The sequence below is a fragment of the Pelophylax lessonae genome, assembly GCF_965119305.1.
Source record: "Pelophylax lessonae genome assembly, chromosome: 11".
Lineage (NCBI taxonomy): Eukaryota > Metazoa > Chordata > Amphibia > Anura > Ranidae > Pelophylax > Pelophylax lessonae.
The window spans coordinates 4123351-4147181 of record NC_138778.1 but is presented as its reverse complement, the minus strand read 5'-3'; the positions used below and the strand labels follow the sequence as shown (position 1 = coordinate 4147181).

At 49.9% G+C, this 23831-nt stretch overlaps 1 protein-coding gene across 1 annotated transcript; it reads right to left on the bottom strand.

Annotated features, from left to right (window-relative positions):
* Positions 1–13148: 13148 nt before the first annotated feature.
* LOC309567299 (Golgi apparatus membrane protein TVP23 homolog B-like) lies at positions 13149–23831 on the bottom strand. Its single transcript, XM_082272705.1, has 7 exons — positions 23749–23831; positions 21477–21559; positions 21158–21302; positions 16894–16983; positions 16476–16604; positions 14833–14961; positions 13149–13226 (listed from the first exon to the last, which is right to left on the bottom strand). Exons 1-7 carry the CDS (start codon positions 23758–23760, stop codon positions 13194–13196), a joined length of 621 nt encoding a protein of 206 aa, XP_082128831.1. The 5' UTR covers positions 23761–23831; the 3' UTR covers positions 13149–13193.

Genomic DNA, 23831 nt, shown 5'->3' with positions numbered 1-23831 from the left:
AAGAGCCAATCCCATCAGCAACCTATCATTAATAGAGGCTGGGAGTTGTCTAGCACAGCTTGATCAAGGAGGTGGGATCACACATGGACACATGAGGGTGTTAAACCCCGCCCCCCTTTATGCTGCCATACATATGCATTACATGGGTGGCAAGAAGTTACAGTGGTTATAAAACCTTTCATATGCTCAGTGACGTGACTGGCCTCAGGTGATACACAGAGATTAAACAAATCCTATGTAAATTGTACCGGTTTATCTGCAGTCTTCTCTTCACTACATCCGTTCAAAGTCTAGAATTTATAAAGCTTGTATGAGCTTTCAGAAAGCAGGAGGTGGAGAGCTGAAGTTACACACTGTAGAGCTCGGTGAGGAGAGCTCTGAGAGCTGATTGGAGGGAAGGGACACACCCCCCTGTACACAGGAACAGAGGTGAGGCTGTCAATCACAGGCGGTGTGCTGAAGCTCCCTCCCCTGTCACCATTTTTTCTCTTGGTGTTAGGAAAACCTGACAGAAGTGACTCATATCTTGGCCTCATCAGAGCACAGGAGATGGTTCCAGTAATCCATGTCCTTAGTCTGCTTGTCTTCAGCAAACTGTTTGCAGACTTTCTTGTGCATCATCTTTAGAAGAGGCTTCCTTCTGGGATGACAGCCATGCAGACCAATTTGATGCAGTGTGCGGTGTATGGTCTGAGCACTGACAGGCTGACCCCTCCCCCACCCCTTCAACCTCTGCAGCAATGCTGGCAGCACTCATACGTCTATTTCCCAAAGACAACCTCTGGATATGACGCTGAGCACGGCACTCAACTTCTTTGGTGGACCATGGTGAGGCCTGTTCTGAGTGGAACCTGTCCTATTAAACCACTGTATGGTCTTGGCCACCGTGCTGCAGCTCAGTTTTAGGGTCTTAGCAATCTTCTTATAGCCTAGGCCATCTTTATGTAGAGCAGCAATTATTTTTTTCAGATCCTCAGAGAGTTCTTTGCCATGAGGTGTCATGTTGAACTTCCAGTGACCAGTATGAGAGAGTGAGAGCGATAACACCAAATTTAACACACCTGCTCCCTATTCACACCTGAGACCTTGTAACACTTACGAGTCACATGACACCGGGGAGGGAAAATGACTAATTGGGCCCAATTTGGACATTGTCACTTAGGGGTGTACTCACTTTTGTTGCCAGCGGTTTAGACATTAATGGCTGTGTGTTGAGTTATTTTGAGGGGACAGTAAATTTACACTGTTATACAAGCTGTACACTCACTACTTTACATTGTAGCAAAGTCTCATTTCTTCAGTGTTGTCACATGAAAAGATAGAATCAAATATTTACAAAAATGTGAGAGGTGTACTTACTTTTGTGAGATACTGTAACTATGTGTATTAAAAAGGGCGGAGTGTAGTTTCCATCAGAAGTCCCATCTGGTAGAATGACAACGCAGTACAGCTGGGAGACGGGGACAGAGCGTTGTCACTCTATACCATAATAATATGAAACGTCAAGCATATAAAAGTCACATAAAAACAATATTACGCTAAATAATGCAAACGTGCCGAATAAACGTCTGACTACAAATCTGCTTTGTGAAATCTTTTCGTTTCTTGTACTGAAGAGGACATTTGTGTCCAGGAGACAGCAGCCAATTGGCTGTGTGCAGATCCAGGATACCCAGAATCCCTTGCATTCCTCTGCTCGGGGCACAGGATAAAGTGTTTCACTCGCAGTTCCTGTATGAGGCTCCGCCCTTCCAACTGCATGACTTCACCCTGGGCACCGCGAGCGCTGAAATCACTTTCCCATGTCTAACACAATGACCGTCCCAAGACGCCAGTAAAAGCCGGAGCAGCCGACGACTCCGACTCCAACAGTCTGAGCCGCCTGACAACTTCATTTTATTCTTTTTTAAAGCAATGGAGACCTCTGGGCCGACCCCTACATTATACAATCTCCTCTCCTGAAATACTCTGCACTGCTGGAGGACTCTGCTCCTTCCTCTATAACTCTCCTCTCCTGAAATACTCTGCACTGCTGGAGGACTCTGCTCCTCCCTCTATAACTCTCCTCTCCTGAAATACTCTGCACTGCTGGAGGACTCTGCTCCTCCCTCTATAACTCTCCTCTCCTGAAATACTCTGCTCTGCTGGAGGACTCTGCTCCTTCCTCTATAACTCTCCTCTCCTGAAATACTCTGCTCTGCTGGAGGACTCTGCTCCTTCCTCTATAACTCTCCTCTCCTGAAATACTCTGCTCTGCTGGAGGACTCTGCTCCTTCCTCTATAACTCTCCTCTCCTGAAATACTCTGCACTGCTGGAGGACTCTGCTCCTTCCTCTATGACTCTCCTCTCCTGAAATACTCTGCTCTGCTGGAGGACTCTGCTCCTTCCTCTATGACTCTCCTCTCCTGAAATACTCTGCTCTGCTGGAGGACTCTGCTCCTTCCTCTATAACTCTCCTCTCCTGAAATACTCTGCTCTGCTGGAGGACTCTGCTCCTTCCTCTATAACTCTCCTCTCCTGAAATACTCTGCACTGCTGGAGGACTCTGCTCCTTCCTCTATGACTCTCCTCTCCTGAAATACTCTGCACTGCTGGAGGACTCTGCTCCTTCCTCTATGACTCTCCTCTCCTGAAATACTCTGCATCGGTCCCGGGGGTCTCAGATGGAGGAAAGCTGCAGAAGGCAGAGAGTATAAGGTGGTCGGTCCAGCGGCGGGGGAGGGGGACACAATAAAGTGAAGGCATCTCCCACCATTAGAATGATTTTCCCGGAGAAATGAGAATCAGAGTCCTCCCGGAGCCTTTAGACTCCATGACTGTTATTTCCTGCAGTCCCGGGGACTGGTGGACAATCCCGGCACAGAACTCACACATTGCGGGGCGGCGGCCTCTCTCACCGGATCTCCGATTCCCGCAGCTCTGCTTCACATTACGCCTCACCTCCGCCTTTCTCCTAAAAACAAGGAAAGAAAATACTGGAACTAAAGAACATCACTAAAATCTCATCTAATCTTCAACGCTTTCCGGGTGCGTCCATCATTGTCCATCTGCAGCGCTCATTACCATCCCCCCTGGTGATCCTGCCATGACACTTCCTGTTGTCCGGTGACAACGCTCCAAATGGTGGACCTGCGTTGTCACCCTGGCTTCATATGGAGACTACAAGAAGCCGATTCAACATGCATGACAGAGGCCGGGTCCAAAAGGAAACGCACTGAGAAATGTTATTTTATATTTATTTCAGGTTCTTATATAGCGCTGTCAATTCACGCAGCGCTTTACATATACATTGTACATTCACATCAGTCCCTGCCCTCAAAGAGCTTACAATCTAAGGTCCCTAACTCACATACATACACAGTAGGGCCAATTTATACAGGATCCAATTACCCTACCAGCATGTCTTTGGAGTGGGGGAGGAAACCGGAGTACCTGGAGGAAACCCACGCAGGCACAGGGAGAACATGCAAACTCCAGGCAGGTAGTGTCGTGGTTGGGATTCGAACCAGGGACCCCTTTGCTGCTAGGTGAAAGTGCTAACCACTACACCACTGTGCCGCCATCACTGAGTGCACAGACAGGAAGAGGGTGCCGGATATTTCTGCCCCAGCCTGACGCTCCCTGGCTCCGCCCCTTTCATTGATTGGATTTCAGTTCTTCCAATCATGAAGGCTCAGCAGCACATGTGGGGGGTTAGTTATGGCGCTCTGAATGTGGGGAGGAGGGGCGGCTGCCCTGGGCACTGTGGTATCATGTGAGGTCGGGGGGGGGGGGCTTGGGGTGTTCCATGGAGAGTACCTACCAACAATACTGGAAGGGGGGGGGGCATAGGTGTGCGCAGCCCTATTGCAATAAAGCGGTTGTAAACCCTAGAAAAAAAAAAAACCTGCAAGACAAAGGCATAATGGGCTAGTATGCATCGCATACTAGCCCATTATGTGTAACTTACCTTAGAACGAAGCCCCGACACGGACCCCCGGACATCGCTGCGGGCGCTGCCATGATCCCTCGCCGTCTCTTCCTGGTACGTCGGTTTCCGTACCCACTGTAGATAGATACGATAGATAGATAGATACGATAGATAGATAGATAGATAGATAGATAGATAGATAGATAGATAGATAGATAGATAGATAGATAGATAGATAGATAGATAGATAGATAGATAGATAGATAGATAGATAGATAGATAGATAGATAGATAGATAGATAGATAGATAGATAGATAGATAGATAGATAGATAGATAGATAGATAGATAGATAGATAGATAGATAGATAGATAGATAGATAGATAGATAGATAGATAGATAGATAGATAGATAGATAGATAGATAGATAGATAGATAGATAGATAGATAGATAGATAGATAGATAGATAGATAGATAGATAGATAGATAGATAGATAGATAGATAGATAGATAGATAGATAGATAGATAGATAGATAGATAGATAGATAGATAGATAGATAGATAGATAGATAGATAGATAGATAGGATAGATAGAATGTTTGGGGATGTTAAGTACATTTTCTAGCAAAAAAATACTGATTTAAAAACTTGCAAACAAAAAGTAGCAGAAAGGGGCGGGTCTTCTGCTAACTAGCGCTCATAAAGCCTGCGTTCCATAAATTGGAAAAGAAAGCGAAGGTCGCGGTGGATGAGGGCAGTGACAACTATTATTGTATTGATTTGGTTTTGTAGTCGTAGCGCTGTTCTGATTGGTCGGGTATTTCAGGATGTTTTTGTCACACCACATTGTTCAGATTAGGAAGAGATGAGAAGTTATTCTTCCTAATCATTTGCTCTCAGCTAAGAAGATAAAAAATGATCCAGGTCGGGGGGGGGGGGGTTGGGATTGGGGGGCGGTAACAGCAAAGCACGCCGGCCAAATACAATCCTAAAATTCTTTTTTTTTTTTATTTGCTTTTATACTTTTGTGCAAAGTTCAGCAGAATCCAAAGAGAGAACTGTAAATGTGACAGCAGGAAAGAAAAAAAAATGTTGGCCAGTCCACAGTGGGCGATGCAGCAGCCATCTTGAACAAACATCAACAGAGGTACTTTAGCTCCCCCTTGTGTTTACAAACAAGATTGCGAAATCTTACATTTTTAGCCTTGCGCCTCCCCAAAACTGGTTTTATTTATTTTTATTTTTTTTAATTTATGTCAGGTACTTATATAGCGCTGTCAATTTACGCAGCGCTTTACATATACATTGTACATTCACATCACAACATTTTATACATATAAGTTACAGCGATCGATCGCAAGCTTTTCCACCGATTTGTACACTGGAATCTTCTCGCTGGAGATAAGTGAGGTGTTGGGAGCGAATCGCTGACTCCGCGGTCGGTTTCCAGTCTGTGGTGAACAGGAGAATTCCTCGAATTTCTGTGGTTAGATGCACTTTCACCGGTTCCTAGCGGTGTGAGGGTGACATCCAATCCCCTCCGTCATCTCCACGCCCGCTGCGCGCAGGCATGCGTCCGCCAAGATATTTACACCGTACAACCTGCCGCCCCATGTGACCGGCCGCTCTCCATTATTATTATGGTAACCAACGATTTGTAAAAAGAATGCGAGGATTGTTCTGCGCTCCTTCTACTGCACCAAGCGTGTCATTACCGGGCGAGGAGACGCTCCGATAATATGATGTCCATTATGTAGGATAGAATTACAGAAATAAAGGTTACTTTGTATCTTTTTACACTTCTATTGTTATAATGGATAGAGACATTTCATGCACAAAGGGGGGATTTTCCTCTTCAAAAATGTTTTTTGCAATTCGCAAAAAAAAAAAGCTCCTAAAATAACATGCGGTATCATAGAAATATGCGGTATTTATCTCATGAAACCATGCGGTATTTTATATCATAGGATATCCAGGGGAGGAGGATTAGAAGCCCAATCAGTTTTTAGTACTAATACTGCCATCAGTGCTGACCATCAGTGCCACTCATCAATGCCATCAAGGCGGTCCATCAGTGCCCTGATTACCAGTGCCTTAATACTGCCCATCAATGCCACCTATCAGTCCCCACCAGTGCCATCAAAGCAGGCCCATAGGTGCCATCAAAGCGGCCCATCGGTGCCCTGATTATCAGTGCTGCCCATTAGTGCCTACTCATCAGTGCCATCAATGCTGCTAATCAGTGCCATCAATGCTGCCCATCAGTGCCCTGATTAGTGCCTACTTCTCAGTGCCATCAAAGCTGCTCATCAGTGCCTACTCAGCGTCGCCCATCAGTGCCATCAATGCTTCCCACCAGTGCCGCCTACGAGTGCTGTCCAATCCGTGCCATCATTGCTGCACATCAATGCCCTGAATATTAGTGCCTACTCTTCAGTGCCATCAAAGCTGCTCATCAGTGCCTACTCAGTGTCTCCTATCAGTGCACATCAGTGCCATCAATGCTTCCCACCAGTGCTGCCTATGAGTGCTGTCCATCCGTGCCATCAATGCTTCCCACCAGTGCCGCCTATGAGTGCTGTCCATCCGTGCCATCAAAGCTGCCCACCAGCACCGCCTACGAGTGCTGTCCATCCGTACCATCAATGCTGCCCACCAGTGCCACCTACGAGTGCTGTCCATCCATGCCATCAATGCTGCCCACCAGTGCCACCTACGAGTGCTGTCCATCCGTACCATCAATGCTGCCCACCAGTGCCACCTACGAGTGCTGTCCATCCGTACCATCAATGCTGCCCACCAGTGCCACCTACGAGTGCTGTCCATCCGTACCATCAATGCTGCCCACCAGTGCCACCTACGAGTGCTGTCCATCCGTGCCATCAATGCTGCCCATCAGTACCCTGGTGGTCGGGCAAGTGGTTCATTTACAGGTATTTCCTCTCACTTCCTGTTTGGCTATGGGACAGGAAGTAATGGCAAATCTCTGCAATAGTATACAGATGGTGGAAAGAAGAAGAAAAAAAATCTGCCAGGGGATATAACCCCCCCCCCCCCCTGCTCTATCCAAAATGAAAAAAAAAAAAAAAAAGTTTTGCTTATAGTTAACACTTTCATAGTGTTCATGCCATTAAACATGTTCTCACCTTGATTGGCAACACTCACTGCACTGTATCTATGGAGAAGCAGGGTTGTCACCCAAGGCTGCTCTCCTTATCTGAACTATAAGCACCTCCTCTTCTGAATTATAGGGGGGCGCTATAATCCATAGAAAAAAAAAAAAGCCCAGGCTGATACGGTTTAAAAAGGACACTGAATTGTTGGCAGTTATTTTTCTGTATTTGTAGAAAATGTACCGGTGCAGCATTTTTCATTTTCTCCTTGGGCAATAAAAATGCTGTTAGGCTTTCACAAAATGTTTTCTTCCCTTTTGATTGTGAGGTCATCAGTTCTCTACAGTGTCCAGATGCCAGGGGGGATGGAAATCTTTGACATGTCTGGGCACTGCTTATGGCCGCTCGCCGGCTGTGGGACCCGTTGGTGGGCACTGCTTAGGGGCCGTTCACCTTCTGTGGGACCCGTTGGTGGGCACGGCTTAGGGGCCGTTCACCTTCTGTGGGACCCGTTGGTGGGCACGGCTTAGGGGCCGCTCGCCGGCTGTGGGACCCGTTGGTGGGCACGGCTTAGCCGGCTGTGGGACCCGTTGGTGGGCACTGCTTAGGGCCGTGGAACCTGCTGGTGGGCATTGCTTAGGGCTGTTTGCCTTCTGTGGGACCTGGTGGTGGGCACTGCTTAGGGCTGGTTGCTGGCTGTGGGGCCTGTTGCTGGGCATTGCTTAGGGCTGTTCGCTGGCAGGTCAAGACTAGGAGCTGTGTAATCATACCTGCCCACAGAAGGAAGTGCTGACTGCCGATCTCCCTCAGGAAAGTATGGATAGGAAGAAAACACAACAGAGAGCCGTTTCTCCTTCTGGTTACACAAACAGAAGTTAAAAGCAACATGGGGCATAAGGGATCTGCTTGAATTGAGCAGTGCACAGGGCAGGGCAGGGCAGGGCAGAGGCTGCATTTGACCTGCTTTGCACTTCATTTCTTTGTACACAGGGGGGGGGGGGGAGATTTGCTAAAACTGGAGAAGACAGAATCTGGTGAAGCTCTGCATAGAAACCAATCAGCTTCCAGGTTTTCTCAAAGCTTAATTAAACAAGCTGAAATTAGAGTCTCATTGGCTACCATGCAGAGCTGCACCAGATTCGGAGTGCTCCAGTTGGAAGTAAATCCCCCCTCCCCCCAGTGTTTCCAATTGAAGTGTGATTTTTACAAACACATGAGAATGAGCAAATTATAAGAGGTGCCATTTGAGAAGTTCTCTATAAGTTACCTCATCATCCAACCCCTTCTTACTGACTGTATGGACATATGTGGAAGCACAGCAGTGGGATGAAGATCCCTTTCACACCGGCGTTCCATTGGTCCGTTTTCCGGCCTTTTGGCTAAGCTGAAGTGTAGTATCTGTTCTTATCAGTTGGTATGGACCTTGATGGTTAGTATCGGCAGGGGCTGAAATGAACCGGGGCGCCCTGGGCGTAACTGCGGGACCGGGAAGTAGGCCATGTCAGAGAAAGCCGGATGGGTCCGCTGCCTTCTGATTTGAATGGGTCCGCCCCTATCAGTTTGAAGGGAGCGAGAAAGCCAGCTTTTCCGACTGGTTAGTACTGCTCCTGGATGTGATTGGTAAGGAATGGCGGATGGCGGTGGGAGAGCCTTTCCTCCTGGGTTGAATCTGGCCTTGCAAAAGGCTTGTCCCCAGTTGAAGGCAGGTTCTCCCTAAGCTGTCTAAAGTTCTGATGCCTCCTGGTAGGATGGGCTACACTGGGTCTGGCCGGGGGACGAGACCGGAAAAGCCCATGGTGTAAGTGCCCCTGGGGTGGCAGCCCAGGGGTGCCTTAATTCTCACTGGTGAGGGGCAGCTCGCCTTGAGTTTTTCAGCACCTTGGTCACTGCACCATACACACCTTTTTCGCACCTGCCACTTGGGCCAGGCCTTTTGGCTTAGACCAGAGGAATTTTTTTTTTCCGGCCGAAAGGCCTGCCTTTGTATTGCACATCGGCACCTTGCACTTTCTCCACTTCCCTTCCTCCACCTTTTTGTTTGTGTGTGTTTTATTTGGCGTGTGTCACTTCACTATCACTCTTTTTCTTCCTGCACAACAAGTATGGTGTGGGTCTTCGGGCCTACCTTGAAAGTCTTGGGAGGGGGTGGACATGGCCTTCTGGCTTAGTTCGCCCTCTCTCATGGGGTCTCCCTTCGGGGGAGCCCCACCTAGTACTTGGGGTGGGCTGTTTCGGCAGTCCCCCTAGAGAACGGGGTTTGCCTGGTTTCGGCCAGGCAAACCATTGGAAGTGCCTCAGTCCCTGTCAGGAGTCTTGCGCCCCGGGGTATCAAGGTATAGGTCCAACCTCTTCGGAGGCCAGACCAATCGCACACCCTGTGCAGTTTTTGCGTTTTCACGTTTGCGTGTGTGCACTTTTTATGCACCGGGGGTAAGTCTTTTGAGTGTGATTCACACACCACGGGCTTTTAAAAAAATTGGTCCGTTTTTCATCCATCAGTATGTGTATTATTATTATAGAGGATTTATATAGCGCCAACAGTTTGCGCAGCGCTTTACAATGTGAAGGAAGACAATACAGTTCAAAACAGGAGGAACTAGAGGGCCCTGCTCGTTAGAGCTTACAATCTAGAAGGGAGGGTCAAGTGAAACAAAAGGCAATAACCATGGGGGGTGGGTTAATGGAGAAAATGGAGGTATATTTCTTAGGTGTGGGTAGGATAGGCTTCTCTGAAAAGGAGGGTTTTCAGAGATCGCCTAAAAGCTAATAGAGTAGGAGATAATATATATACGAGACCACAGCGTGCCCCCTTTCAATGCCAGAGTGACCACAGCGTGCCCCCTTTCAATGCAAAATGACCAGCGTGCAGAGACTGCCAGAGAGACCAGTGCACTTACTTGCAGTGGCAGGCGGCTTCTCCTCAGTCCCCCGCGTCTCCTCGTGTCCTCCCGCCTCCTCCTCGGCCAATGGCATGGATTCGCCTTTTGGCCAATCTGATTGGCCAGGAGGATCCATGTGACAATAGCGAATTTTCATTCGCTATTGGCACACAAATGGGTGGGCTAGGGCGCAGTGCTCTGCGCCCCGGGTCCACCCTTTTCTGAAGCACATTATAGCTTCAGTGAGTGACCGACAGTCAGCCCTATTGAGGACCCCTGCCTTAGACTTACCGGGGACGGTATTTCTAGGAGCCTTTCAGGACAGCACCTGGGGAGAGCAGAGCTCCACCCAAATTTCCCAGGAAACACTGCAGCCTTTTAAACCCCTCCTTTTCTACCATGCCTTTAGTTAAAGAGTAGCCTGCGACATGCTGGAAAAAAAGAGCACAAACAACAATACCAAGGCACTAAGATATTTTCAAAAAAAAACCCAGGGAGGGTAGCAGCTGCTGTCCTGAAAGGCTCCTAGAAATGCTGTCACCGGTAAGGCTAACTAAGGTCAGGACAGCACCTGGAGAGGATAACCAAGAAACTAACGCTAGGGTGGGTCCACTGCCTGCAGCAACTTCCCACCGAATGCCTGATCTGCAGCTGACAGTAAGTCTAGAGTAGACTATAATGCCGAAGGAAAGTAGAAAAGCTGGACCAGGTAGCTGCCTTGCAGATTTGTTCAGGTGAAGCACCGCCCTTTCAGCCCAGGAAGCTGCCACAGACCTTGTAGAGTGGGCAGCAATACCCTCAGGAGGTTCTACCCCCCTGGGCTATGTAGGCTTCTTTGATTGCCCACCTTCCTAAAGTACTCTTGGAGGCTTTTCCTCCTTTGCGGGATCCCGTGAAGATTATGAAGAGTGCTTTTGATTTCCTGAATTTTTTGGTTTAAGGGTAGATATTGTATCAGGCATCTTCTCACCTCTAAAGTATGGAAGCCACTCCCACTGCTGTCAATCACAGCCAGTGAGCCAATGAGAAGGGGCGGGACCAAGCCACAGCTGTGTTTGAACGGACACACAGAGCAGAGGCTCAGGGGCCCCCCACAACAAGCAGTTTGCTCTTGGGGCACTTGGCCAGAGGGTGGAATCGGGAGCACTGATGGGGAACTGAGAAGAGGAGGATCCGGGCTGCTCTGTGCAAAACCTTTACACGCAGCAGGTAAGAATAACATGTTATTTAATAAAAAAAATTCTGTATTTTCTCAGCGCAACTCATTGTATAGATTTTACTAAAAGTTAGGTAATATATTGCATTAAAAATAATTAGTTTTACTAAAATAATGCTTTTAGTAAAACATTGCGCCAATACCGTGACATAAGAAAATTGTACTTACCGTATATACTCTAGTATAAGCCGAGTTTTTCAGCACATTTTTTTGTGCTGAAAACATCCCACCACAGCTTATACTCAAGTCAAAAAAAAAAATGCCCCCCGGCCAGCCCGACACGCTTTAGATTTAAAAATGGCGCCGACACGTCATTGCGCATGCGCCACGGCCGCTTGGGACAGGCTGTACACGTTCGGCTATTCCTGGGAATAGCTGAACGTATACGAGCTTTCCCAAGCAGCGGCGGCGCATGCGCAATGATGTGTCGGCGCCATTTTTAAATGTAAGGCGCCTCTGGAACAGGTAGGTAAAACAGCCGCACTACCTGCTATTATGCAGGGATACTACAAGGGATGCAGTGCTGCGAGCATGGTACACCTATACCATGCCTGCCGCCCCGCATTCTCCTGTACCATGCCCGCCGCCCCACATTCTCCTGTACCATGCCCGCCGCCCCACATTCTCCTGTACCATGCCCGCCGCCCTGCATTCTCACCCTAGGTTGGTAAAGTGCAATAGTGTATATTAAATAAGCACAAGTGATAAAAAATATAAAATCAATATTACAATTGTGAATAAAACCGTGCATAAATCTTATAAATAACCATTCATCAGATAATAATTAGTAATAAAAATAATGGTGTCCTTTCAATAAATGTCCACAATTCATATAAAGTGCTTCTGTTCAGACTTGATATATAAGGCTCAGATGTTCCTTGTTCCAAATAAATAAGAAGGTTGGGTCTCTTACCAAATGTGGTGGGTCCTGAATGCCTTATGGCACCAGAACAATCAGGCTTAATGAGCCCCCTGGGCTCAAACGGGTCTCCTCAAGATATCCCCTGGGCTTGCAACAGTCCCTCAGGATCCGGTTGTGTGCATAGGAAAAAGAAGAATGCTCCAGATAGTGCAGTATAATAGTGAGTTTATTTATCCTAAATAGGGTTAGCAGCTTCCGACTTCCGGTTCCGGCCTGTGAACCACCCTAACGTAACGTGCCCTCGCTATGCGTTCCAAGCTAACATGTTTCGTCACATCCGGTGACGTCTTTAGAGCTTCTCTGTATTTTGGTCTCTAGACCAAATACTCACCAACACTATTTCACAAATTCATACAGCAGCTGCTATTTCACTAATTTATTTATTTATTAACACTAGATTGCACGATATCACTTTATTCAACCTTTTCCAAAGGCGCGTGGAAATACACTTGTATTTTTTTGCACTATTCTCACCCTAGGCTTACACTCGAGTCAATAATTTTTCCCATTTTTTGGTGGTAAAATTAGGGGCCTCGGCTTATACTCGAGTATATGCGGTACCACCATTTTATTCCCCAGGGGTGTCGGCTTTCAGGAAAATGATGTAAATAAAACTCAAAATGTTGGGTGAATTTTCCTACTGGCCTTTGGCGTCAAGTATCTAAAAACATCCAGAATCATCCAATCAGGTCAGTTCTATTATCAGACATCGAAGCTCCAGCAAACATTTGTAAATAACTTTTTTTTTAATTTTATTTTTAACCTGTTGTCATTGTAATTCATAACTCCTCTATAAATAGATATTTACATTTCTTACCCACAAACCAAAACCATTGCAAAAGGTTTCCCATTTGTTATGGTGGAAATTAAAAAAAAAAAACAAAAAAAAAAAAATAAAAAACCCCCACAGAACGGTCATCTCTAACTGGTGATGTGAAATCTTCAATGGTTCAATTTGTCAGGAGAGCAGCGCCCATCCTCAGCGTGCGGCGGTGCAGAGATTGTGTACCAGTCTATTTTATAGCCAAAATTATGCAGATAAAAAAACAAAAAAGGAGAGTTTCCAACTAAGTAGTGATAACAATGAAAAGAAAAGGAGTCCCCCTTCTGCAGTAAAAATAGAATTTTAGTGTAATTTTCCAAGTGAGGGCTAAGATTCCGCTTCCGTGGTCCTTGAAAATGTCTGAAAAATAAACGCAGAATGACAATGTTAAAAAAAAAAAAAAAAAAACTTTAATATTTGGATCACAAGTCACAATGATGATATTAAAATAAAAAAGGAATTTGTCCTGGCTCTCTCAGAAAGTCCCCTCCCCCACCCTTTATCCCTTCTTGCCACACCCCCTACCTCCAACACTGACGCCTTCCCTATGTCTCTTGTTCCATGGCTCTATTTTCCATTTATAGAAGCTCTTTCACAGCTCTGTGTATAACTTCTGATGGATCTATGAAGTGACATTTGCTAGAACAGGTGTCACCGGAAAGCGAAGGCGCGCGCATTGGGAACCCTCCCGAGGTCTGAAGGCGCACGCACTGGGAACGCTCAGGAGGTCTGAAGGCGCACGCACTGGGAACGCTCCCGAGGTCTGAAGGCGCACGCACTGGGAACGCTCCCGAGGTCTGAAGGCGCACGCACTGGGAACGCTCCGGAGGTCTGAAGGCGCACGCATTGGGAAGGCTCCGAGGTCTGAAGGCGCACGCACTGGGAACGCTCCGGAGGTCTGAAGGCGCACGCACTGGGAACGCTCCGGAGGTCTGAAGGCGCACGCATTGGGAAGGCTCCGAGGTCTGAAGGCGCACGCAGTAGATGACACGGCTCCCCAAATCATCACTGACTGTGGAATATTTAGCATTTGATTTGGAAATCAATGTCCCAGAGTCTGGAGGAGGAATGGAGAGGCACAGAATCCAAGTCACATGAGGTCCGGGGTGAAGTTTCCACAGTCAGTGATGATTTGGGGAGCCGTGTCATCTGCTGGTGTTGGTCCACTGTGTTTTATCAAGTCCAAAGTCAGCGCAGCCCTCTAGCAGGAAATTCTAGAGCTCTTCATGCTTCCCTCTGCTGACCAGCTTTATGGAGATGCTGATTTCATTTTCCAGCAGGACTTGGCACCACCCACACTGCCAAACCTACCAATACCTGGTCACATGATCATGGGATCACTGTGCTTGATTGGCCAGCAAACTCGCCTGACCTAAACCCCATAGAGAATCTGTGGGGTATTGTAAAGAGGAAGATGAGAGACACCAGACCCAACAATGCAGAGGAGCTGAAAGCCGCTATCAAAGCAGCCTGGGCCTCCATAACACCTCAGCAGTGCCACAGGCTGATCGCCTCCATGCCACGCCGCATTGATGCAGTAATTCATGCAAAAGGAGTCCCGACCAAGTATTGAGTGCATCCTATACTGTACATGGACAGACTTCTCACTAAGACAACATTTCTCTATTATAAATCCTTTTTTTTTTTTTTTTTTTTTTTTTAAATATTGATCTTATGTAATATTCTAATTTTCTGAGATACTGTCACTAGCTGGAAGCCATAATCATCAAAATAAAAAGAAAGCAATGCGTGAAATATATCACTGTGTAACACATCTATATAAAATATAGGAGTTTACCTTTTTGAATGGAATTACTGAAATAAATTAACTTTTTGATGATATTCTAATTTTATGAGATGCTCCTGTATGTGTATATATATATATAATGAATTTCCTAGGTTTAAAATGAATCAAATAGTAATGTATACAGAAAAGTATTAGGCTGGGCCCTAGCCTGGCACTTACCTGTCTGAGGAATTGCCCCCCCAGGTAGTTGCTGGCAATACTGGTCAGGTTTTTTGGAGAGCCCACTTTACACTTGATGTAGCCATACAGGTTCGCTCCTTGAAGGGTGACACCCATAATAACAACGGCCTGTAAGAAACAGCAAGAGAATACATGACTGGAAGTACTGCAAGATTCCCAGCTCAAGAGAAGGTCACCTGTGTATAAAAATGGACCTACAGTCATGGCCAAAAACACTGCCCCCCCCCCCCCCTGCATTTCTGTCAGATAACGCACCAATTTTTTTGTTTAACTTATTTTTTTTATTTTTACCTGACGCTATCACAAGGGGTTAATAAACCCTATGTGATAGCATTGGACAGGTGCTCTTTATTGGGACAATATTTAATCACGGAGGAGAGTGAATTATATATTTCTAGATTGTAAGCTCTAATGAGCAGGGCCCTCTAGTTCCTCCTGTTTTGAACTGTATTGTCTTCCCTCACATTGTAAAGCGCTGCGCAAACTGTTGGCGCTATATAAATCCTGTATAATAAAAAGAATAATAATATCTGGCACAGCACTATATTTTTTGATTATTGATTCACTACAGCTGACCGCCGATTGGCTCTTTACTTCAATCTGATCAGCAGTTTTCTCTGGACACAGCAATCAGAGTGCGCCGCCCACTCCCTGCAGCGGGCATGATCATGGCACGCCCGTTATACGACGCCCTCTCAGGGCTAGCCGGCTGCGCTGTAGCAGTCAATCGGCTATAGTGTAGTCGGCAAGTGGTTAAATATCAACACATTTCTGTAACAACTATTATTATATTATTAATAAATAATAACTGACTCTTCATATTAAAACAACGATACTCTGATACCAATGGCGATGAGATAGGCCCCCCCCCCCCATAACAGGGTTGTGTGGGGGTACCCCAGTGTCCTGATTAATATAATTTGCTTATCACAACACATATCATTACACCTTAAATGTGCTCGGAGTCAAATGTCACAATGCTCCCCTGATACCCCTACCCTCAGACGGCTACAGTGCTACGCTACACTTGACCCCCCCTTTTTCCCTCCTACACCATTACCCCTGGTTTTCTAATATCAGAACCGGATCCTAGTGAAATGATTGAAGTGAGTTCACTACTAACTCAGTAATGAGCTCTTACCAAACCGGATGTACTTTTGCCTCAGAAAATGCTTGAGACATATTAGGTGTCAGGTATGTCCTGCCTGGACCCCCCCCAAGCTCGTACTTTCTCCCCTCTCCAGCTTACGCCCAATCTCATTAATCAGCCCATACCCACTATTATCTCACCAGGGGCCTTAACCTACAACCCCTGTGTTCACTATTCATAAAAATCTGACCGGGAGGCAGCGCTCTGCCCTACAAGACTTTGGGTTCTGGGCAGGTCCTGGTAAAAAATGCAGACTATTCCCCCTTCATTGTACTGGATGTCAGCATGCGACCGCTGGCTTAAGTATCTTAGAGAAGAGGCTTCAGGGGATCATTTGAAGATTGGTGAATATTTTTTATTTACCAGGCTCCTTTATTTAAACAGGTGCCAATGATGACATTGTTGAATTTTGGTGGCAGGTTGCCTGTATCACCTAGCTGTACCTGGAGATGCCGGCTTCTCTTTTACTCACCAGCCACTTCACTTTGAATGAGAAGAGGGCGCTGAATGCAAAGATGACCCAAATAATTGGACAAGTGATGAGGCCCAGCCAGAAGATCCTGGACTCTGCGTCGGAGGCGCTCTTCTTTCCCGGGCCTGCCTTTAAAAGGGACACAGCAAGGATTAGTTATGGTGAGATATGCAGATGTACAACTTCCCGTTCTCTTCGCTAAAAAGTAGGGATGGGGTCAGGTGAGTTCGGAAAATACCCGCCAGGAAGCCATCACTGCACACAGCCAATCAGAGGGGGTGAGGCATTTCCCGGCCCGCAGCTGCACATACACACGCTGCCTACGAGTGGCGGTGTGCAGCAATGGCTTCCTGGCGGGTACGTTCCGAACACGCCTGAGCCCTTAATTAGCTATAAGCAGTCAACCAATCAGCCCTACCTTCCTGGATTCGTACACCCAATGGCTCTTCCCATCATCGTCCACCTGGTTCCACCATCGCAGTCCCACCATTAGCCTTCCTGTGATGTTCTACGAGAGGGAAGAGAAGAACAGCTTTAACCACCTTCATACTGGGCCGAATCTGACACTTCTCATAAGAATGTAAGAATTTACTTTTTCAAAAACAGTGGAGTTAGCCCAAATAAATAGATACCCAACATGTCATGCTTTAAAGTTGTACGTGCTCATGGAATGGCGACAAACTGCGGTACCTTGAATTATCCGTAGGCGAAGCTTTAAAAGCCCTTGCAGGTCTCCCATTTACACAGGAGGTCAGGTGCTGGAATTATTGCTTTCGCTCTGATGATTGTGATGATACATCATGTGTGGTGACTGTTTACATATGTGTGCGGGACTGATGTGCGCGTTCGCTACTGCATGCGAGTGAGGGGTGGTGGGGGCGCTTTAAAAAAAATAAAAATGTATCACTTTTATTGCTGTCAAAAGGAACGTAAACATTCCTTTTGACAGCAATAGCAATGACAGGTACTCTTTGGGGAGAGAGATCTGGGGTCTATTAGACCCCCCCTCCCTCTCTCCTTTGGGCTCCAATACACGAGATCAGACTCCGCGTGTAAACAAATGGCGCTTTTCCACTGCATGGAACCGAATGGTTCGGCTCGCTTTTGTGCTTTTCCACTGCATGGTACCGCATGGTATAGTGTAGGAACGGTTCGGTACGGCGGCGCTTTTCCACTGCATAGAACCGAACGGTACGGCTCTCAAAAACAGTACCACCTCGATTGTGGTTCCAAGAGGTACCATACCCGGTACCATATCCCACAATCCTTTGCATGCAGTCACTACTAGCCACTGATTGGTCAGAGAATCGTTGTTATCCCACCCACTTTAGTACTACTTTAGTGGAAAAGCAAACCATACCGTACCGTACCGAACCGTTCCAACACCGTACCATGCGGTACCAGCAGTGGAAAAGCAAACCGGGCCAAGCAGGGCCAAGTAGAGCCGAGCCGGTACTTGCAGTGGAAAAGTGCCAAAAGAGTCGGAACCAGAAGTGACGAAGTGGGATAAACAGCTTCAGTTCCCCTCATTGTGAGGCTTTACATGGATGGCGCCGGCCATATCGTTACTGGGCTTCCCAATCATTCGGGAAAGCCCGGTAATGGCGGTGGCGGGAGGGGGGTGGGGCTACTTTCCGCCACCTGTAAAGGTATTCAGTGGCTGCCAAGCTGCTTGGAATAATTTTACACGAAAAGAACCGACAGCTCAAAAAAAAAAAAAAAAAAAAAACACAGGATCCTTTCCTTCTCCCCAGCAGTGTAAAGTCATTGATTGGCCATTCAGGCACCAAGGGCTGTCACATGAAGTGGGAGGGAAGTGAATGCATTTATTTCTTGCCTGGTTCCTCCTCACGCCCCTGGCTGTACCCCCCACCCCAGTACCCCTCACTGCCGTACCCCCCACCCCAGTACCCCTCACTGCCGTACCCCCCACCCCAGTACCCCTCACTGCCGTACGCCCCACCCCAGTACCCCTCACTGCCGTACCCCCCACCCCAGTACCCCTCACTGTCGTACCCCCCACCCCAGTACCCCTCACTGCCGTACGCCCCACCCCAGTACCCCTCACTGCCTTACCCCCCACCCCAGTACCCCTCACTGCCGTACGCCCCACCCCAGTACCCCTCACTGCCGTACGCCCCACCCCAGTACCCCTCACTGCCGTACCCCCCACCCCAGTACCCCTCACTGCCGTACGCCCCACCCCAGTACCCCTCACTGCCGTACCCCCCACCCCAGTACCCCTCACTGCCGTACCCCCCACCCCAGTACCCCTCACTGCCGTACGCCCCACCCCAGTACCCCTCACTGCCGTACGCCCCACCCCAGTACCCCTCACTGCCGTACCCCCCACTCCAGTACCCCTCACCCCAGTACCCCTCACTGCCGTACGCCCCACCCCAGTACCCCTCACTGCCGTACCCCCCACCCCAGTACCCCTCACTGCCGTACCCCCCACCCCAGTACCCCTCACTGCCGTACGCCCCACCCCAGTACCCCTCACTGCCGTACCCCCCACCCCAGTACCCCTCACTGCCGTACCCCCCACCCCAGTACCCCTCACTGCCGTACGCCCCACCCCAGTACCCCTCACTGCCGTACCCCCCACCCCAGTACCCCTCACTGCCGTACCCCCCACCCCAGTACCCCTCACTGCCGTACGCCCCACCCCAGTACCCCTCACTGCCGTACCCCCCACCCCAGTACCCCTCACTGTCGTACCCCCCACCCCAGTACCCCTCACTGCCGTACCCCCCACCCCAGTACCCCTCACTGCCGTACGCCCCACCCCAGTACCCCTCACTGCCTTACCCCCCACCCCAGTACCCCTCACTGCCGTACCCCCCACCCCAGTACCCCTCACTGCCGTACGCCCCACCCCAGTACCCCTCACTGCCGTACCCCCCACCCCAGTACCCCTCACTGTCGTACCCCCCACCCCAGTACCCCTCACTGTCGTACCCCCCACCCCAGTACCCCTCACTGCCGTACGCCCCACCCCAGTACCCCTCACTGCCTTACCCCCCACCCCAGTACCCCTCACTGCCGTACGCCCCACCCCAGTACCCCTCACTGCCGTACGCCCCACCCCAGTACCCCTCACTGCCGTACCCCCCACCCCAGTACCCCTCACTGCCGTACGCCCCACCCCAGTACCCCTCACTGCCGTACCCCCCACCCCAGTACCCCTCACTGCCGTACCCCCCACCCCAGTACCCCTCACTGCCGTACGCCCCACCCCAGTACCCCTCACTGCCGTACGCCCCACCCCAGTACCCCTCACTGCCGTACCCCCCACTCCAGTACCCCTCACTGCCGTACCCCCCACCCCAGTACCCCTCACTGCCGTACGCCCCACCCCAGTACCCCTCACTGCCGTACCCCCCACCCCAGTACCCCTCACTGCCGTACCCCCCACCCCAGTACCCCTCACTGCCGTACGCCCCACCCCAGTACCCCTCACTGCCGTATCCCCCACCCCAGTACCCCTCACTGCCGTACGCCCCACCCCAGTACCCCTCACTGCCGTACCCCCCACCCCAGTACCCCTCACTGCCGTACCCCCCACCCCAGTACCCCTCACTGCCGTACCCCCCACCCCAGTACCCCTCACTGCCGTACGCCCCACCCCAGTACCCCTCACTGCCGTACGCCCCACCCCAGTACCCCTCACTGCCGTACCCCCCACCCCAGTACCCCTCACTGTCGTACCCCCCACCCCAGTACCCCTCACTGCCGTACGCCCCACCCCAGTACCCCTCACTGCCTTACCCCCCACCCCAGTACCCCTCACTGCCGTACGCCCCACCCCAGTACCCCTCACTGCCGTACGCCCCACCCCAGTACCCCTCACTGTCGTACCCCCCACCCCAGTACCCCTCACTGTCGTACCCCCCACCCCAGTACCCCTCACTGCCGTACGCCCCACCCCAGTACCCCTCACTGCCGTACGCCCCACCCCAGTACCCCTCACTGCCTTACCCCCCACCCCAGTACCCCTCACTGCCGTACGCCCCAGCCAGTACCCCTCACTGCCGTACGCCCCACCCCAGTACCCCTCACTGCCGTACGCCCCACCCCAGTACCCCTCACTGCCGTACCCCCCACCCCAGTACCCCTCACTGCCGTACGCCCCACCCCAGTACCCCTCACTGCCGTATCCCCCACCCCAGTACCCCTCAGTCCTGGTGTAAGTGGTGGGCTGGCATGTCTCAAACATAAAAACTCCTTGTGGGCGTCGGTCTGGAAGAGTGGGCTGGCTGTATTTGCATAGGTAACGCCCAACCGTGATGCTGAGCCTCCATGATTGAAAGAAATGATCCAATGAAAGGGGCGGGCCCGGGGACAGTCAGGCTGGGGAGGAAACCGCAGCTAGATGATGCTGCAGCCAGGAAATGAGGCGGGGTCTATCTGACTTGCTGCAGCTTCTAATGCACATGGTGAGAAGCTCACAGTGTGCGGTGATATCAGAGGAAGTCATTTCTGTCCAGGAGAGGAGCCGCTACACCTGTGCAGGACTGAAGGGAGGGCCGGGGGGAGGAGTTACACTGAAGCTGTTGCTTTTCCCTACTCAGCCATAGGAGGGCTCACTCCAGGCTGGATGTCTTTTATCAGCCAGTTCACCTCCTGTATGTAAGCATCTATGGACGCACAGACGGGTCACTGCGAGCCGCGTCACTCACCTTTACCGCCCAGAAGTCACATGACAGAAGCAGGATGATGGTCACCATACAGGCGATGAAGCTGGAGGAAACCAGTTCACACAGGAGATATACAAAGATGGCGCTCACCCGGAAGAACAGGTGGAAAAATGAAGCCAGGGGGTGCCTAGAAAACAAGAAAAAAAGATTAATAGGTAACGGATCACTAGAAGGCAACTGGTAATGACACTGAGCCCAGGCCATTGTGATGACACACCCCTAGGGGGCGGGCCCATAACGCCCTGGGCTCACAGGAAGTAGGTTGAATGCCAGCACATCTCAGGACTTTCATCACACTTACTTTATTTTCTTTGCTTTCGGCCTCCTCGTGTTTTCATCATCCGCATCGAAGAGAGAGACGTCCTCCGTCTCGTCTATACTGTCCTAGAAAACAGGAGGAGCGGTCACACAAGGAATCGGGGTCCTCCATCAGAGTCTCTCCCCCTTACATCAGTGTCCAGCCCCATTAGAGCCCGTCCCCCTTACCTCCTGCTTCTCTTCCAATTTTAGTGAGTCGCCGCGTATCTTTTTATATCTCCTTTCTCTGAATAGTTTGTTCCTTATGCTCGGGTCACCAGTACAGTATTTGTACATTGATATCATATCCCCCCTCAATCGTCTCTTCTCCAGAGAGAATAGGTTCAGTGCTTGTAGTCTTTCCTCATAGCTGATGTCCTCCATTCCCCTAATTATTTTTGTTGCCCTCCTCTGGACTCTCTCCAGTTCCAGCACATCCTTCCTGAGGACCGGTGCCCAGAACTGGACAGCATACTCCAGATGTGGCCGGACCAGAGTCTTGCAGAGCGGGAGAATAATCTCTTTATTTCTGGAGTGAATCCCCTTTTTTATACATCCCAGTATTCTGTTGGCTTTGCTTGCAGCGGCTTGGCATTGCATGGCACTGCCAAGCCTGTTGTCTACCAGTACCCCCAGGTCCTTTTCCATCCTAGACTCCCCCAGAGGTTCCCCCCCTGGTGAGTAGCTTGCTTTCTGGTTTCTGGCACCCAGGTGCATTACTTTACATTTTTCTACATTAAATCTCATCTGCCATGTAGTTGCCCCCCCCCCCCCCCCATTATTTTGTTCAGGTCTGCTTGTAAGGTTTCCACATCCTGCATAGAAGATATTGGCATGCTTAGTTTAGTATCATCTGCAAATACTGATCCAGATACACCACATCCACAGGCTTTCCTTTATCTAAGTGGCAGCTCACTTCATCGTAGAAGGTTAATAGATTGGTTTGGCAAGAACAATTTTTCATGAATCCATGCTGATTACTACTAATAATACCGTTTTCATTACTAAAGTCTTGTATATAATCCCTTATCATCCCCTCCAATATCTTACATACTATTGATGTTAGGCTGACCGGCCTATAATTCCCCGGGATATATCTCCGCCCCTTTTTTAACCACTTCCTGTAAAGTCACGTCAATATTAGATAATTACAAGTCCCAGCACCCCCGCCCCCCCAGGTACCAGAGGACTACAAGTCCCAGCATCCCCCCCAGATACCAGAGGACTACAAGTCCAAGCATCCCCCCCAGATACCAGAGGACTACAAGTCCAAGCATCCCCCCCCCCCAGATACCAGGACTACAAGTCCCAGCATCCCCCCCAGACACCAGAGGACTACAAGTCCCAGCATCCCCCCCAGACACCAGAGGACTACAAGTCCCAGCATCCCCCCCAGACACCAGAGGACTACAAGTCCAAGCATCCCCCCCAGATACCAGAGGACTACAAGTCCAAGCATCCCCCCCCCCCCAGATACCAGGACTACAAGTCCCAGCATCCCCCCCAGACACCAGAGGACTACAAGTCCCAGCATCCCCCCCAGACACCAGAGGACTACAAGTCCTAGCATTTCTCCCAGATACCAGAGGACTACAAGTCCCAACATTCCCCCCCCCCAGACATCAGAGGACTACAAGTCCCAGCATCCCCCCAGAGGACTACAAGTCCCAGCATCCCCCCCCCCAGACACCAGAGGACTACAAGTGACAGCATCCCCCCCCCCCAGACACCAGAAGACTACAAGTGACAGCATCCCCCCCAGACACCAGAGGACTACAAGTCCCAGCACCCCCCAGACACCAGAAGACTACAAGTCCCAGCACCCCCCCCCCCCCAGACACCAGAAGACTACAAGTGACAGCATCCCCCCCAGACACCAGAGGACTACAAGTCCCAGCATCCCCCCCAGATACCAGAGGACTACAAGTCCCAGCATCCCCCCCAGATACCAGAGGACTACAAGTCCCAGCATCCCCCCCAGATACCAGAGGACTACAAGTACCAGCATTCTCCCAGACACCAGAGGACTACAAGTCCCAGCATCCCCCCACAGGACTACAAGTCCCAGCATCCCCCCACAGGACTACAAGTCCCAGCATCCCCCCACAGGACTACAAGTCCCAGCATCCCCCCCCCCCCCCCAGACACCAGAGGACTACAAGTCCCAGCATCCTCCCAGAGGACTACAAATCCCAGCATTATCCCAGGCTCCAGAGAACTACAAGTCCCAGCATTCCCTCGCAGGGCCCGGTTTTCTCCGGTCTCCCCTCACTCACCTGCCGCATCATATCACCTCACTGCGCAGCTCCTACTTCCGGGACACGACTCACTTCCGGCATCTCCGCACGTCCCCGACTCG